The sequence below is a fragment of the Myxocyprinus asiaticus genome, chromosome 28 (assembly GCF_019703515.2).
Source record: "Myxocyprinus asiaticus isolate MX2 ecotype Aquarium Trade chromosome 28, UBuf_Myxa_2, whole genome shotgun sequence".
In the NCBI taxonomy this organism is placed as follows: domain Eukaryota; kingdom Metazoa; phylum Chordata; class Actinopteri; order Cypriniformes; family Catostomidae; genus Myxocyprinus; species Myxocyprinus asiaticus.
The window spans coordinates 22726786-22745447 of NC_059371.1; the positions used below are offsets into that span (position 1 = coordinate 22726786).

Consider the following 18662-nt stretch of genomic DNA (forward strand, 5'->3'; position numbering starts at 1 on the left):
GTCCAATTATGATATCGGAAATCCAATTCGCTGTATTGCCGCTTGGTTTCAAAATGACACGGCACTTTCCACGCCCCCCAAAATGGAGCTTACACATTCCTGTCCATCAAACTCTCAGTTTTTTTCTCTAGTATGTAGGAGCCCATAGTCTGTACATGGGGGATCTGTTAAAGTTGATCACAAGGCTGCGTATTGTCACTGATGATTGGGCATGTTGATCCCTTGGGCCCTGTTGTAGCTAAACCAATGGTTCAATTTGTCCGCAAGTATTATTATCCCAATTGCTTGTATTAAAGAGTGTATTTCTTTAAAGGAGAGTCTTGCATTAGTAATGTATTTTTTAAGTTTAAACTCAGCTCTCTAGTGAGGCTGTTTTAGTCAAAAGGTTTGTGAGTGTGTTGACAAGGCTGTGGTGGTTCGAGCATCGATGGATGCCGAAGTGAGGGCTCTCTTTGAAGCTGGAGCTAAACCCTGCTTTTCTGCCCTATTTATATCAATCATTCATCACTTGAGGTTCTGGCTGTCTGTGATTAAAGCCTCCCTGCAGGAGGGCAACATCTGAATATCTATATATAATTTATATCTACTGACACTCTCTTACATGCACAAGCACACACTTTCTCTCTCGCAGACACACAGATCAACCATATTCTGTTGTTTATAACCGTATATAAATACTTCTGGTCAAAAGTGAATGTAATGATCACTTTAAGCTTTTCTGAAATCCACCCTGCTGAAAAAAAACAGCTGTTTGCTGATCTTAGCTGTACTTGTTTTCAAGTTTTGAGGGGTTTTGGGCACCTTTTTCTGCTGGTCAGCCTGGGAGACCCGACCAACTAAACTAAATGATCGCCAGCTTGGCCAGGCTGGGACACCAGCTAGACCAGCTAAAGACCAGCTTGGCCAGGATGGTAGACCAGTCAGACCAGCTTAAACCAGCTGAAAACCAAATTGTCAAGGCTGGGAAATTAGCTATTTCATCAGAAAACCTCTTGGTCAGGCTTGTAGACCAGCCAGACCAGCTTTAACTAGATGAAAATGAGCTTGGCCAACCTGGGATCCAGCTAGACCTGCTTAAACCATCTGAACACATCTTTGCCATTTAGGGAGAGCAGCTAGACCATCTGATTACCAGCTTGGCCACGATAGTAGACCAGACAGACCATCTGAAAACCTCTTGGTCAGGCAGGGAGACCAGCTTAAATCAGCTGAAAAACATCTTTGCCAGGCTGGTAGACCAGCCTAAACTAGATGAAAGCTAGCTTGGCTAGGCTATGGTCCAGCTAGACCTGCTTAAACCATCTGAACACCAGCTTGCCATTTTGGGAGACCAGTTATAAATCTGCTTGGCCTGACTAGGAAAACATTTAGACCAGCTTAAGCCAGCTAAAACCATAAAACCAGCTTAGGCTGGTTTAAGATTTTTATTATTATTATTATTATTATTATTACAAGGGCTAGCTTTTGAAAATCTCAGAGAACCTCAAAGAAGAATCATGTCAGAAAGTCACAGACCAGCAACCCCTTCTCCAAGCACAGGTCATTAGTTTGTGACTAAATTATGACCCTTGTTCTCTAGCTATGAAAGGGGCTCTTTGCTGGTGTTCAGGTGTTGGGGTTTAATGAAGCTTAGGTGATATGACTGAATCATGAAGCCTTTTGCAGGCAGGAATGGTTTATTCCTGGTGTTTTCCATGTGTCTGATTTTGATACTAATCTGTAAAGCATATTAGGACACCTTGCCGAGGCCATGCTGAGCCTTAAGGCTTTAAGTCAAAAATAGGGTGGGAGAATGAAGTTAGAATTAAAAGCTAAGAAAGAGGCAAACAAGTATAGGGGAGGAAAGAAAAAGGTACTGGGGGAGGGGCTTACAGAAACATTTCCATCTATGCTTACCCATCATTCCATTCCTGCTTTCTCCCAGAATCCATTGAGCCGGCGGCCAAACCCACTCCCTTCCCAACCACTCCCCGCACCACCCCTCCCACCGCTCACGTCAAGATCACCAACCAAGGCTATGGCTTCACCACCACCTTCACCACCACTACAAGCATTCTTGAAGATGAAGACAGCATTGGGTTGGAGGCACTGCCTCATCCGTGGGTGGAGGAGGCTGAAAATACCTCCAGCTCTTTCACCAAGCACCACCTCACCACACCCTCCAAACCACCTCATGCCTCATCTCCACCCCCGGGCTCCAGCCATGGCCTCGAGGAGGACTCGGGCAGTGGAGAGCCCAGTGGAGAAGACGACATGGAGGGTAGCGGAATGGAGGCGAGCGGAGAAGAGCCACTTGGTAAATCAGACCACTCACCCCAGTACATTCACCATAATCTTTAAGTCAAATGAGTTAAGGTCAGTAACAGATGAAAGGAGATGATGAAATTCTCCCTTGTATGGACTGACCTTGTGCTTGAGATGACTGACCTCAAATTGAATTGTAATGGCATATCAGTTTAGCATTCCCCATTATCTCAGCTGCCATTATTATTTGAGAGGTTTCAACACCTGACATCAAGCCACTAAGTGAGCAATTTTCATTTGGAATCATCAAACAATTCACAGAAATGGTTAGATTCAGTTTTTTACGTGGCCTAAACTTATGAGTAAGCCTCTCCTGAATGCCATTTAGGATGCAGTCGAAGTAACCGCTGTTTCCTTTTCTCCTCAAAACTGCTCTTGCATAGCCTTTATTTATCAAGAAAATAATTCCAAAGGATAGACGTTTAAAGACCCAATGAAATGATTTGACTAGCGTATACAGTATTTGTTTCCTGTGTTGGCATATTTCCTATTGGGACGGGACATATCGATGGGGTCATCCCTTTTTAAAATTGCCAAATAGCCATATCATTTAGTTAACATCATAGCTGTGCAAAACCTTTCTTGACAGTTTGTGTCATGGACGAAAGCAATGTATATACAGTACTAGTGTTAACGTAACCAAAGGCACTTTGATAAACCACAATTCACTTGCTAGTCAGAGTCAGGTTCTCATTTAAGATAGTATTTTATTGGATAAAACATGTATATGCCCAAGTGTACTAGAAGAGTCATCAGTATTTTTGGGCCATTTGCTAGAAGACAAAGACAATACATTTAAATTTTAAATGTGTCTATCTGATACAGTTTAATGTTGTTAACTTTTAGAAATGCACTTACATATAGATGTTCTCAAAGCTGACAGACATGGACTTAAAGCCTCAAAACTCAATTTTGATTCCATGGGGTCTTTAAAAACAGCCACCATATATGAAATACATACTCTACATGTATACAGCTTTAAGTTGAAGGACTTCACACAATCCATTTGTTTCTGTGTCCTTTACCTCTATGATGCATTAAACATGAAGGCAGAATATTTTTATTCAGCTAATGTTAACTTTACAAACACATGTTTTAACTGCCTGTACTGATATAAGAGAGAACAGCAAAGCCTGAATATACTGTTCCTTCAGATTTATTCCCTTGTCACTATTGGACTGGAGCAATTTTGACACAGGACACATGAAGCCTGTCTGATATCACAGCAGGAATCGTCTCCTGGGATTTTCTGATGACTTTCTGCCTCCAAATGAACCAATAGCCTGTAAGGCCGAAGCAGTGTGGCGGCCAGCATGCATCTCAGGAGCAATGGCTCATACATTTTCTCGCTGCCTTTGTGAAGAGACGTCCAGTGATGCTCTCCAGCTCCACGCAAAAAGTCATTTTCCACCGCTCACTCTTGCATTCACACACTGCCTCGCTCATGCTCACAGAGCCCTCGAACATCTGACAGCTTTATGGCTTGTTTGGCAAGCAGGAGAAACTTTTTTTAACCCACAGTGATAATCTTCAGTGTATACTTGTAGGTGTGAGGCTATAGCCATAGCCAAGAGAGTTTGAACAAGCTATTGTTAGCGTATGCATAAACAAGTGTCTAAAAAGCACAAACATATCAAGAATGAGTTAAAAAGTAATTTCACAACAACTCACAGATTGTTTACTGCAAATCAAAGAGTCAACCATTGAGCCGTCTGCCACTATAATTATTTACACCATAATTGTCCTTCTTGTAATCGCCACAACTTGACATGTTAATTGTTTTTTTTGTTTTTTTTGCAATTATTCAAACAAAGAGATATTGATTCAAACTAATTTTGACCTGCAGGTGTCTAGAAGCATCAAATCCAAGAAAAATAGCTCTAGGGGTATTATGACGTTTGAGGCAATATAAAAATGATCTACATCTCTCCCTCCAGGTACAACAGTAGCAACTACCACTCTTCCCACAGCCGAGGAGCGGTCTTCCTGTGACAACATGCCATTTGGCTGCTGTCCAGATGGGAAGACGGCCGCCATCAACTCTGAAGGCACTAACTGCCCCTGTAAGTTTATCTTCAATCAGTCTCAAAGATGGGTCACTTTCATTTTATCACACACAGCAAAGAACATCATGTGTTTGTGTCTTAATCATGTGGCCAACTGTATGACTAAATCGCCAGCAGTGGTAGTTAGTATTGATGGAGTAAACTACAGTCAGTGAGCACAAATTCGCTGTGTTCCAAAATCTAGTGAGCTGCTTATGGAACCAGCATTTTAAGGCATCATAGGTACGCTCCCGATGTGTATTCCAGAAGGTAGGCAAATTAATTTTGCTGCCTTGTAAGATACCTAGTTTTATTCAAATTCTATGGCAGCATCGCATGGATCCTTAATGGAGAAACGCATGATAGAGATGGAGAAATGATGGAGAAATGGAGAAACATAAGCAGAGCAACATTGAGCTGAGTCTCCAGTGGCATGCAAAGATGCTACCAAGAGAGTTTTAAATCAGTCACTTAAGAGGTTCCATGACAGCTAGGATACTGCCTTTGGCCACATCCACACTAATCTGTTTTCATTTGAAAATGCAGTTTTCAGTTACTTCCTTTTTTCCATACGGAACTAGAGAGCATTTTCTTGAAGACTCATTACTGTACTTAAGTAGCTTTTTCCGAAATGTGTACTTGTTGCAACTTCTACTTTTACTTCACTACATGTTTTTGCCAAATAAATAATTTTTACTCTGATACAGATCCTCTCGTTACCCGTACCCCGATTGTCCCTGATATTATATCCAATATTACCTAAATGACCCTCAGTTAAATGGCTTTGAAAATAACTTTGAAATGCAGCGGCCTAGGTTTTGGAGCAGAACTATAATCTCAGAATTCTCATGTTAGTCCATTCTCCAGAGGCGGCAGAGCAAGTTCTCTGTTCGCAGCCATGGCGAATGGATAAACCATTTCTACAAAATGTATTCTGACCAGCATTAGACCATACTGTACAGTATATGTCCACATACAAACAAACTGTTTTCTCAAACCAGCGCCATCTGCTTTATAAGAGCAGAAATTACGCACAATAGAGAATAATCAATACACGACAGGCAGAGAGGAGCAAGCAGATGCTTTGTGTTCTCTGTATGGGAACAGCAGGTCAAGTGTTCATGTCTTTTCTCATATCTGTCAGCCGGGTCTCGTAACTGCTCTGCATTTATTGGCGATGTGTCACAGCGGCTGAGGACAGGGGCACTAATGTCCAGTGTTTTCAGTCTGCGCTGTCAGCTCGAGCTCTCCCCATGCCTCTCAAGCACTAACTGAAGGATAACCCACCTCATCTCAAGGTGTTCCCTATCTGTCACTCACACAATGTTGTGTCGATGTAGTGACACTAGTCAGTCAGCTGAGCGCTAATGATGCCCTGTACTGAGGTAGGTGCTCCGCATGCGATGGTTCTCTGAAGGCAACCCCATGTGATATTTTCCGCAAAATCATTTCCCTGTCGGTAAACTGCATCTTCCTTGGGCAGGGGCCCCTCTGCCCCCAGTCGCCATGCTTTGTAGAACTCCTGCCCCTTTGGGTAGGACCTACCATGGGACCTCTCCACATGACATACTTCTGACAAGGCTCGGTAAAAACCATGTGACGTATTTCCACTCAAAATCCCCCCCCCACCCACCCCCCCCCGCGGTGTGGTCTCCGCGGTGTCTTCCCCTTGGGAGTGACACCCCCCGCCCCCCCCCCCGACGTAGACACTTAGAGCTCCAAGTCAGTTAACAAATTCCACTCTTTTTGGGGAGAAAAGAGGCCTCGGCTGGGCTAGCCTGTCCACCTATTCGTTGGGCAGTCGACTTGTTCCTGAAGGACTGTTCGACGCTCATAAAGAGCGTTGGGGGAGGTTACGTGATGGCCTGGTGCACTGGCTACGAGGCACACAGCAGTCTGCCCATCACACACCTAACACCGTTCAGTTAGTAGTGGCATTTTGTATAGGGACCCCTAGTGTCACTTCATCGACACAACGTCGAGTGAGTGACAGATTGGGAACGTCATGGTTACTTTCGTAACCTCCGTTCCCTGATGGAGGGAACGAGACATTGTGTCCCTCTTGCCACAATGCTGAACTACCTGCTGAAATGGCCGGGACCTTATCTCAGCTCCTCAGCACAAAACCTGAATGAGTGGTTGCATACCAGCTCCTTTTATACCCGTATGTCCGGGGGAGTGGCATGCAAATTCCACTCGCCAATTCACATTGGCCTTTTAAAAAAAGATCAGAGGTGTTTGGGGCTCCCAAGAGTGACCCCTAGTGTCACTGCATCGACACAACGTCTCATTCCCTCCATCAGGGAACGGAGGTTACGAAAGTAACCATGATGTTTTACTGACAGGCTGAAAACAGCAAGCTGTGCAATTTACCCCCTACTGCCTGACTGCCATGTTAGAGAGGTTTGCTTTCTCTGTTTAACTAAGTTATAATTGATCAGGTCGTATTGAAATAAATACAATCCAATTTTCTCACATAAAAGTTAAAAGTGGAGTGTGTGAATTCTTCTGAAAAATAATTTGTTTGAGCTGCACAACTGGCCTCAAGATAAAAGATGAGGGGGAGTGTTTGAAACTTGTTTTAAAATGAACATTTCCTGAATATTTCCTTGACTTCCATTGGTAGGCATACAGATAATCCCACCCCAATATCACGTGAATGGTTGAGCCAGTGTTGCAATGTGAGGCTGGTCAGAATGTTCAGACTAACATAGAGTATACTTGTGTTTATTAAGCTAGGATATGAAAAAGTATTTTAATAAGGAAAAAATTACACACATAATCTTCAAAATGTTAGTTAAGTATGAATTTGCATAACCAACGTAAATTAATATAACATTATATAACAGCAAACCATCTGGAGGCTTTGTTACCAAAGATAAGGATGACTTGAATGTGCACATGCTAGAAATTATGGACCATTACAGTATTGTGGCAGAAAGTTTAGGATTTTAATTTGAATCCACGTCTGCAATGCGCTCAGTGGGAAATTCCTGTCCTCAGATGTTTCCGATTCCGAATCTGATTGCCGTTTCCCTCAATCTCTCTTCACATTCAAATATCCCCATTTGCTCCTCTTTGAAAGTCCCATCAGATAGGAGGTGATGTGTGTCTGGGCAAAAAGACCCTTATCATGCAGTTTTAACCAGCTTCTGTCACTCACCCGTTCCCGGGATTAGAAGACAATTACGGCTATCTTTCATGATAATCATACAAGTGCTTATCCCGGTCCCAGCCAAGCTGGAGTCTGGCCGGTATGATTGATTTGGGCAATTTGTTCAGCTGATTACATGCTGCACAGAACCCAGCATCAGGTCTGCTCCCCGCCTCCTTCGCTTGCTCCTCTCATTTATTCATTATTTATTTCGCTCCGTCATCTAAAACTGAGCCTCTGATTCTCCCTCACTCTGTCCACTTATTAATGTCAATGAGAAAGATCAGCAATATGAATCATTTAATAATGACCTCCACCCCAGTCAAAACATATGAAAGCATCTTAACCTAATATCTGTGATGTATGTTTTGTTTTTTGCTTGTTGAAGGTGCGGTCACACTATGCTCCAAGCATGCAAAATTACTTTGGACCCCGAAACGAATATCGGCAACAGGATATGTCGTCACGCTCTATGGCTTCTGTTTATGATAATAAATCACACATTACAAATAATAATACATTAAAATGTTAAAGGAATACTTCAAATAATAATTTTTTGTATGTCATGTTGTTTCAAGTCCATATGACAAATAATTTAATGGATGTCTCGTTGGCCGAATTCAGTACAATGGCAGTAGATAGTGACTCACTTTAACGCTTCATAAAAGTAGTCCATGTTACTTGTGTATCACATGCCAAATCTTTTTAAGGCATATGATCAAAATAATGGTGAACAGACCATTATTTAAGCCTCTAGTCACCCTCAAATCAAGTCAAATAAATTATAAAGTCAATAAATGGCACTGAAATCTGTGCTGAAAAATATGGCGGCTGTGTCGATAACATCAAACCTCATTGGTTCTGTGCATCTCATAATCAAACATCATGGCGTCATAGAATAAAAAGTAATGAGGTTGTGAAATGGCATCATGACTTTGCTAACGAGACACACAAACTTTTAACTTTGTTCATTTGTATTGCTGCAAGAATCAATCTGTGACATTTAGATTCTCTGTTGGTCAAAGTCTTTTCACTATATGAAGGTTAGAGTTCACAAAATGTAAAATTTTGTTATTAGAGTTTAAAGTTTAGTGTGAACGCACCTATAGTCTGCTGTGTCTGTGTGACTGTCTAACTGCTCTTTCTCCACTCAGTCCTTCATGCCAACTTTTGGGAAGAGTCTCGGTCTGGTAAACTCCAGTCCATCCTCTCCTCCAGCCCTTCCACTTGTACCATCACTGTTGTCCATACTATCGCATACTTCCCTATACTTCCACCTCCACTGCAGCCAAATCTACACCTGACCTCTCTTACCCCCCTCAGTGAACCCCACCCCCACAACTAACCCAACAGAACCTCCATCACTAACTTACAGACTGGCATTGCACCAACCACTAGTGTGAAACTGAGAATGGACTGGCAATGTGTTTGTTTGAATATCTTGGATATAATCAAGTACGCTTCCCTGTTTTGCCCTACAGCCACCATGCGCTTCAGTGGCTTCCTGCATCTAGATAAGGTGGAAGGTCAGGAGGTCTTCTACACGCCTGAGATGGAGGACCCCAAGTCGGAGCTGTTTGGTGAGACGGCCAGGAGCATCGAGAGTGATGTGAGTAGTGCAGCTTGGACATTGCACGTGTGGTTTTATACATTTAAGAACCGTGCAGTCATTGCATGACCAATGGAAATGAATTTGTAAGTCTCTCTGTAAGTCGCCATTCTCTTACTAGTGGTGTTATGATTTTTATGCATCTTGGAGAACTTGCCTCACTTCATGTAATCCCTGACTGACTCAATTATGATGTGATGCGGGCTCTGTGTTCTACTTCTATTCTGTTTACAAAAGGAATGTTTGGGGATATAAAATTGATAGTTCCTATTGACACAGAAGATATAAATAAGACAAATGTTTTTGTGAAACATCTAATGCACTAAGAATTTTGCACTGTACTGTTTATGTTGACAGCTAAGTCCTGATTGAAGATTATCTACTTATTTATTACAGATGGTTGTTTCTTCCTTCTGTTTCTCCATTTGTTCTCCTGTCTCTGAAAATTGACATAATGGGAATTTCTGTGCAATGAATTGAGATAATTGGTGAAATTTTTCAATGAAAGAAGACAGATGGCCTTGATGGTCACCAGCATATGTTGTGTTTTGGATATTAGCATAATACTTTATGCTGTTGTGCTGGTTTTCCCTGCAGGTTTTTAACTACATTAACCAGCAAGACGCCCTTGGTCAAACAACTTAACAAGAAATAGCATGCTACACCAGCACCAAAACCAGGCTGGGCCAGCATAGAAACTCACATTCAGCAGGATTAGGGGATGCTTACACAGTTCTTGTGTTCCATCTGCACAGTTTTTATTTATTTGGTGGTTTCTTGCACTAGATAGACGCCCTGGACCATTTTAAATATCTCTGTTTTTAGCGTCTTTCGTCAAAGCACTACCTTTTTAAAACGCAATGTCAAATTAAAAATAGTTCAACTTTAACATGCAGCAAAGCAAATTAATTTCAGATTTAATAAAAAGTAGACCAATCAGATGAATCTGGGGGCGAGTTTAGAATATTTACTTAAGAACAAGCGCTTTGAGTGTTTATATTAGCTACAGAGTTTGAGAGGTAAAGATAAAATGTGTGAGGTGGAGTGTCTAGCTGTTTTAAGTGTGAGAATGTGTCTTGTGTGAATGGCCACATTACCTGCCAAGCGCTTACTGAAGCTGGCCATTTGTTGTCCGCTTGTTAACCTATTTCGGGTGTGTCTGGAATGAAGGGCAGTGCGATAATGAGTTCTACTTATCAATCTAATGTTAGCTTGCTCTGTGACCGAGATTCCCGAAAGGAACTAAGTGAGGATGTAATCAGCCTCTCTCTATGAGCATTCCTCCTGAAACAGAAAGTTAATCCCCCATACTTCAGTCCCTCATAGTGAGGTCCAAATCTTAAATGGGTCCATGGGCAGCACAGAGCCAGCAATTTAAATGGTTTCATCGGCCCTGAGCATGTTCTAATCCTGCTTCTCTTCTGCGCACAATGCCCCCAAGCTCAACTGAGCCACGAGATTGTGGCGAACACACACCCTCCCCTTCACGCCTCAGTAATTTCAAGCCTTGCCTGCTAGACTCTGCGCAAGCAGCATCTGAGGATAGAAGGGCCAGTTTCTGGGTCACTGTGTCCACCCTGGCTGAGCCTCCAGCCTGGTTTTGTTGAGGTTCACCCTTCTCTTTTCTTGCCCAGTATGTGTCCAAATGTAAAATGAACTCACTTTTCCAAATTTAAATGCAACTGTAAATAAAAAGAGTGGAGAAAGCAAACACAAGGCCCTTGGGTGGCATGAATGGGGTACTCGACATGCCTCCCACTGAGGCACTCTTAACAGAATGTGGACATACAAGTCGGAAAGCATTAGAGACAAATCACAGGAGTGGTTTGAGTGCATACCTAATTGGGAACTAGGGCAGTTGGCTAGTCGGTGGGTCAGTGTTTACCTTATGCAAATCACCATACCGTGTGCAAGTTCAGCGGTCTTTGCTGTTCAACATTGCATTTACAGAGAGTGTGTTTGTGTGTGTGCAGAGATTTGAAGATAATGTCCACTTAGTTGAAATTATGTGGGTAAGAAATGAAATCATGGAAATCTCCATTGCCCGATTTACGTGGTTTTCCTTGTCCTAAACGGGACAAAACAACCATGTTGCACTCACTTAGGTTTCATAGGGTTTCATAACGTTTCATAACGGTTTGTGAGAAGTTTGGCTTGTAATGAACTCTTTGCTTCTAACCAGGCCAAAACAGAACCTGCAGACTTTTTTGACATTTTCTGTGCTGATTTTGTTTGAAAATCTGTGGTATTCTGTGGAATCTATTTAAACGTGTAAAAAATTCCTAAACTGATGATGACTGAAGTATTAATGTCTGCTGAAAGTATTATAAAGGGATAGTTCACTCAAAACTTAAAATTCTCTCATCATGTACTCCCCCTCATGCCATCCCAAATGTGTATGACTTTCTTTCTTCTGCAGAACACATATAAAGACTTTTAGAAGAATATTTCTGCTCTGTTGGTCCTCACAATGCAAGTGAATGGTGACCAGAACTTGGAAGGCTCAAAAGGCAGTATAAAAGTAATCCATACGTCTCCAGTGGTAAAATCCATATCTTTTGAAGTGATATGATACCTATCATATTGCATCAGAAGATGGATTTAACCACTGGAGTCAAATGGATTACTTTTATGCTCCATGTCATTTTTGTAATCATCTAATCACCAATCACTTGCATTGTGAGGACCAACAAAGCTGAGATTTTCTTTTAAAAATCTTAATTTGTGTTCTGCAGAAGAAAGAAAGTCATACACATCTGAGATGGCATGAGAGTAAGTAAATGATAATATAATTAAAATTTTGGGTGAACTATCCCTTTAAGAAGTAATTGACTAGTTGGTGCAACCCCATTGGGAACCACTTGTCTTTTGCTCTAGTCTTGACCAATTTTGTGCAATGAAGTTAATTTTTGCACGCTGCAGCCCTGTGAAACATTCTTTTTGGGCTGTATATACAGGTGTCCTGGTGGTTATTCACTTTTAGGGCGTCAGTAGTAACTCTAGCCAATCTCACATTGCACAAAATTTGTGACAGAATGCTCCTATTAAACGTATACTGTGTTGCAAGCTAAACCCATTCTAAATGGGCATCGTTGTAACTTGACATTTACTGCTGCCTTGGAAATGTGTTCATGTAATTACTTCTGTGCTGTAGTTAAATGTCAGTTTGTGCACCCAGACCCAATGGGGTTGAGCAGAGTTTTTCTACTGACACACTTTCTAATCCTGTGGAAGAATTTGGTGTTAACAAGAACGAGATCAACATATCAAGTTTATTACCAGTTTCATGGGCTGCACTTTAGACATTTACCACTTTTTCTCTCTCTGACTCTGTCTCTTGTTTTTTCTCTAGCTAAATGAGCTGTTCCGGAAGTCCGACATCCAGAAAGACTTCCAGAGTGTCCGTGTGAAGAATCTGGCCCCCAGCAACTCCATAATAGCCTTTATAGAGGCCCACTTTGACCCAGGTAAAGGAACTCTAATGCCTCATAAGTAGGTGTTCTTAATTATCAGCCCTCCCCTGTCACTCATGCTGCCTTTCTTTGCCATGTCCTGTTATTATTCATTAATTTCTTAGTTCAAGCTGCTTCTGATTTATTTCTGAAGCGCTCTCAGACTTATACTCACTCCGCTAGCATCAAAATTCCCTCAGTCTACACTCCTTTTGAAATATGCCCGCGGCAGAAAATATAAAGCACATAAAACTACCTTGTATGTTTGAGAAAAAGATAATTCAACAGCACATCATGGGGCATATAAGTTGTGTAAAAAATCCCTGAAGATATGTGTCTTGTCTTTTTTGCCGCTGGGCTATAGGAGTGGTCAAAGAGTTTGCCCTCCCTAGTGAGGTAATTTATCAGCTTGAGCTGCTTTAATTCAGCCCCTATCTCTTCTCATGCTTTTAAGACCCTCCAACCATCTCTTACCAGCTGATAAAAATCTCCTTTGATATTCTCTTTTTATTGGTCCCCTTCAGCAGCACAAGAGTGCAATTCTAGCACAAGCGCCTGTCATAAAGGTAGTCTGTGGTGGCCAGTAACAGGGCCATCTGTGGAAGTGTTATTAGAGTGTTTCATCCCAACGTCCCTGAAAAGCATGGGGGTTGAAGAGCAGCTTCTCCCAGGGGCCTGTTACACGCAGGCTTTGCTGTATATATTTGCAGTATGTTATGTCAAGTGGGAGGGGAATGTTTATTGTTTCCTCAAGCTCTGGTTTGTAATATGTTCACCCTTGCCTCTGTTTAATGTTGTGTTCTCATGCTGCAGACACGAGGTTTAGTGTGGAAGATATTGAGGGAGCTCTTCTCAAACAGCTCAAGGCATCTAAAGACACTGGTATCGTTGTGAAGAAACCTGAGGAAGAGAATGTCCGCATCACCAACTATGGTAACCAGTGTTGTAAATAATTTTTTTAAATTAAAAGTGAATCACAATTTTGATGTTGTTTACTCATCCCCATGTCGATCCAAACTCGTATGACTTTCTTTCTTCTGTGGAACACAAAATGTGTCAGGCAGCATGTCAGAGACTGGCAACCTCAGTCGCTATTCACTTGTATTGTATGGAAAATAGATACAATGAAAGTCAGTGGTGACTGAGGCTGACAGTCCCTAACATTTTTCCTTTTGTGTTCCGTGGAAAAAAGAAAGCAAACAGGTTTCAAACAACATGAGGATGAGTAAATGTGACATAATTTTAATTTTTGGGTGAACTATCCCTGTAAGGTACAATATTTGCCCCTTTAAATTTATTTTCAGGGTGCATATTTTATTCCTAAACATATACAAATTTATAGCATTGTCCATTTATATCATATATGTCCAATGAATAAATTAATTAAATAAAGTTCTCATTCTTAGCTTTTACCTATAAAATCATATTAGCAGCAGCTGTAAATTCTAGCTCTGCTATAATACATTTTAAATGATTGATTGATGAATGATGGTCCCCATCAAACTGATCAAACTCTGGACTTTCTACCTTTACAGTATATTTTGATGTATGTAGGTTTCTGTTTCAGGTTTTGAACTTGTTGGTAGTGTTTTCTTCACATTCACCATTTTCAGAGTTGATTTATTAAATTTTTTACATTAAAAAAAAAATCATATAAGCTACACATTCAACAACACTTGCTACTTAAACAGATCTGACAGCTATGTTGCTGTTCAAAGACAAAACAGTAACTACACGTTTTGTCAAAATTGAGTTATGACTGAAATCTAGGTCTCTTAGACCAGGGGTTTTCAAAGTGTGGTCCGGGAACCTCCAGGGGGCCGCAAGGGGGTCCAAAAAATTGTCAGAGAAAAAAAAAGTGTACAAATGTTGACATTATTTGACATTACTGCTGTTTCATTCTGAAATTATTAATCACGATTATATTATTTAATTTTGCACCAAAAAATTAATAAAATAAAAATTAAAAGTCTTCATAATAGCATGTTTACTAGTTTTATCACACCGGGGGTCCCTCACATTGGGAGCATCAAATTGGGGGTCCATGGCACCAAAAAGTTTGAAAACCCCTGTCTTAGACCTGTCCTGTGACATATGGGTTTGGCTCAACTATCTTCAGATTCATAAAATGTTTTATAGAAATGTGAAAATTCTCATTTGACTGGACAATCCAACAACCCTGAAGCCATTTTTCTTCATTTCGTCGTTGGCGTAGTTACTGTGTTTCGCGTTTGTAGGACAACAAAGTGTCACTATGGAGGCACTAAATCCATAATACTTACTTGACAGGACTAGATAGAATATTGTGAAATATACTGTATCAAATACTGAATAACAGATAAAAAACAAAAAAACAGAGGAATTTACTGCGAGGACATTTTTTTACCCTGATGGTAACCCAGTCTAAATAGCTTTTTTCTCTTTTGCTCTTGCCTTCTTTTGTTGAGTGTGATTGCTCTTGAAGCTGGCATTTGATAACCAAGAGTGCTCAGAGGACTCTGTCAATGACCTACATTTATTTTTCTCCCTATCTCTCTCTCTTTCTCTATTAGGTCTTTCAGCTGTTCCGTTCTTCACCACAACCACAGTGGTGTCTGTCACAACTCCCACCACCACCACCCTGTCTCCCACTGCTGCCTTTACAACGCTCCGCCCAACCACCAACAGGCGGCTCTTCACCAGCCGCAAGACCACCACAGCAGCTCCATCCACCACTACTACAACTCAGGCCCCCACCACCACATTCTCACTGAGGACCAGGCCAGTGGCCCACGCCATCAGACCATGTGACTCACAACCCTGCCGTCACGGCGGAACCTGCGAAGAGGAAAAGAATGACTTTATCTGCATCTGTCCCGCTGGGAGAGGAGGAGCCGTGTGCGAGAAAGGTGATGCGAACTACAATACAAGAAAACAAAAAACTGCTGTATATATTACAGTTTACCTCAAATCAGAGACAACAAGATTGGTGAATTTCATTAAAACATTTCCAGGTCGCATTTCACTGCAAAATGAAAAAAAAAGAAAGAAATTATGTTTCGCATAAAGAAAAGGAAGCTGATTTTTAGAACCATTTAGATTTTTTTGCATTGTGAGAAAATTAATCACATTTTCCCCCAAACTTTTCTTTACCAATTTACTTTTTAGGCTTTTTTAATTCCCATAACTTTGCAGGGTGATTCTTGTTAGATTGTACGGAGCCCCTTAAAGTACAGGGCCACATTTTTTATTTTTATTATTATTTTTTTTTCTGATATAGATTTGCATTCCCCAGCAATAAGTTTTGCGTGCTCGCGCAATAGTTTGTGTTCTACAGTAACCATATTTTAACCATGATATTTGTAGTGAAACCATTGTAATGATAAAGGATAAAGAAAAACGTCTGGGTTACTAGTGTAACCCCTGTTCCCTGATGGAGGGAACGAGATGTGGTGTCAATGTAGTGACACTAGGGGTTCGATCTTGAGAGCCCCAATCAGCTTTGCTTAAAATAGAAAAGACCAATGAGAATTGGTGAGTGGAATTTGCATGCCACTCTCTGCCTCAGACATATGGGTATAAAAGGAGATGGTGTGCATCACTCATTCAGATTTATGCTGAGGAGCCGATAGAGAGTCCCGGCCATGTCAGCGGCCAGTTCAGCGCCACGGCAGGAGGGACACAACGTCTCGTTCCCTCCATTAGGGAACAGGGGTAACACCAGTAACCCAGACTTTCCCTGTCTGTCACTGACTCGAAGTTGTGTTGATGTAGTGATACTAGGGGTTCCTATAGGAAACGGTGCAGGCGCTGAACCATGTCACGAGGTACGGAAGAGTGGACACAGGCAAGCTGCTGCGTGTCTCACAGCGAGTGCTCGACCAAGTCATGACCTTCCAGCAAGTTTAGGTAAGGTGTCTCCCTAGTCCCATTAAGGGGGGAGGAGGCACTTACCCAAGGAGGCTACAGTGGTGGCCTTTCCTGATATTTGCTGTTAAGCAACATCCCACCGAGCACCTTCTAGAATAACGCTGGGAAGTGCTCTTCCCTCTCCAGGAGGGAGGGCACTACGGAGACCACATCTTAACGGAGGGAGTTAACATGTGGAGAGTACCTCACATGGACTTACCAACGGGGAAGTTCGCATATGGAATGATACCTCTGGGAGGACCCTATCTACGGAGAGGGTACACAGCAACAGTGGCCAAAGCAGAGCAAAGCTCTGATGACACAGGGTTCACCAGAGGGGAAACCGAACAGTGGAAATGCGTCACACGGGATTACCCAGAGAGGAATCACCACATACTGAGCACTGAACCTAAGTACACTGGCTCACCTGAAAAGGACCATACCACGAGTACAGGACCTGGTGGCGTCACTCCTCCGCTGAGTTCGTCACCGAACAGTGCCTAAGATTTAGAGAGGCATCCAGGTTTCAGCAGTTATGGGGAACTGTTGTGGAAAAGGGGAAGGGCGTAATGTAAGCGGTACACCCAACCGGCTGCCCGGCCTACCTGCTGTTAGCTCATAACACTCGGGATGAAACCGATTCTATGCATAGGTTGTAAGACCTCGCAAAGGTATTGGGTGTAGCCCAACCCGCAGCTCTACATATGTCTGCTATAGAGGCCCCCCTTGCCAGTGCCCAGGAGGATGCAGCACCTCTAGTGGAATGCGCCCGAAATCCCAAGGGGCATGGCAGATCTTGTGATTGGTGAGCCAAGGAAATGGCATCCACAATCCAATGGGCCAGCCTCTGTTTGGAGACAGCTTTCCCCTTCTGCTGCCCTCCAAAGCAGACAAAGAGCTGCTCCGAGCATCTGAAGCTCTGCGTGCGGTCCAGATAGATGCACAGGGTGTGAATTGGACACAGCATCAACAAGGCCGGGTCTTCCTCCTCTTAAAGGGAGTGCTTGCAGGTTCACCACCTGGTCTCGAAAGGGAGTGGTGGGAACTTTGGGCACGTAACCGGGCCGGGGTCTCAAGATCACGTGAGAGTGTGCTGGCCCAAACTCCAGGCATTCGCTGGTGACAGAGAGCACCTGTAGGTCCCCCACCCTCTTGATGGAAGTGAGTGCCACCAGGAGGGCCGTCTTCAGTGACAAAGTGCTGAGCTCGGCCTGCTCCAGGGGCTCAAAAGGGCTCTCTGTAGAGCAGGTAGGACCACAGAGAGATCCCAAGAGGGAATCAGGCACGGTCTAGGAGGGTTCAACCTCCTCGCACCTTTGAGGAACCTGGTGATCAGGTCGTGCTGCTGTGAGGGTCTCCCATCCAGTGTACCGTGATACGCTGCTATAGCAGCCATGTACACCTTCATGGTAGAGGGAGACAGCCGTCTCTCCAGCCCTTTCTGTAGGAAAGACAGCACAGACCCAACCACACACCTCTGTGGGTCTTCCCCACGGGAAGAACACCAGTTCGCGAAGAGATGCCACTTCAAGGCATACAGCCGCCTCGTAGATAGGGCTCTGGCCTGAGTGATCGTATTTACCACCGCTGGTGGAAGATTCGCTAGGTCTTCCGCGTCCCGTCCAGGAGCCAGATGTGGAGATTCCAGAGCTCTGGCCGTGGGTGCCGGAGCGTGCCCTGCCCCTGAGTGAGAAGGTCCTGCCTCAGGGGAATGCACCAGGGAATGAGCATCAGGTCTGAGAACCATGTCCGGTTGGGCCAGTACGGTGCAACGAACAGGACTTGCTGCCCATCCTCCCTGACAATGAGGCTCACTGGAGGAAACGCATACTTGCATAGCCCCCGAGGCCACCTGTGTGCCAGGGCATCCGTGTCGAGGGGAGCCTCGGACAGGGAGTACCAAAGGGGGCAGTGAGAGGACTCTCGGGAAGCGAACAGGTCTACCTGTGCCTCCCCGAATCTCTCCCAAATCAGCTGGACTACTTGGGGGTGGAGTCTCTACTCCCCGCGGAGTGTTACCTGCTGTGAGAGTGCATCTGCTGCATGGTTAAGGACACCCGGAAGGTGAGTGGCTCGCAGAGACTTCAACATCTGCTGACTCCAAAGGAGGAGGCGGCGGGTGAGTTGCGACATGCGACGTGAGTGTACACTGCCTTGGCGGTTTATGTACGCCACAGTCGTTGTGTTGTCGGTCCGGACCAACACATGCT

At 43.3% G+C, this 18662-nt stretch overlaps 1 protein-coding gene across 7 annotated transcripts in view; it reads left to right on the forward strand.

Annotated features, from left to right (window-relative positions):
- LOC127418985 (agrin-like) overlaps nucleotides 1-18662 on the forward strand; it is a 417085-nt gene that overhangs the window by 357304 nt on the left and 41119 nt on the right. For all 7 annotated transcript variants that reach the window (XM_051659953.1, XM_051659954.1, XM_051659955.1 and 4 more), the window contains 6 exons: nucleotides 1925-2296; nucleotides 4242-4367; nucleotides 8985-9112; nucleotides 12465-12579; nucleotides 13378-13497; nucleotides 15117-15452. In XM_051659953.1, the coding sequence (XP_051515913.1) occupies nucleotides 1925-2296; nucleotides 4242-4367; nucleotides 8985-9112; nucleotides 12465-12579; nucleotides 13378-13497; nucleotides 15117-15452 (1197 nt within the window). The remainder of the gene's footprint in view (nucleotides 1-1924; nucleotides 2297-4241; nucleotides 4368-8984; nucleotides 9113-12464; nucleotides 12580-13377; nucleotides 13498-15116; nucleotides 15453-18662) is intronic.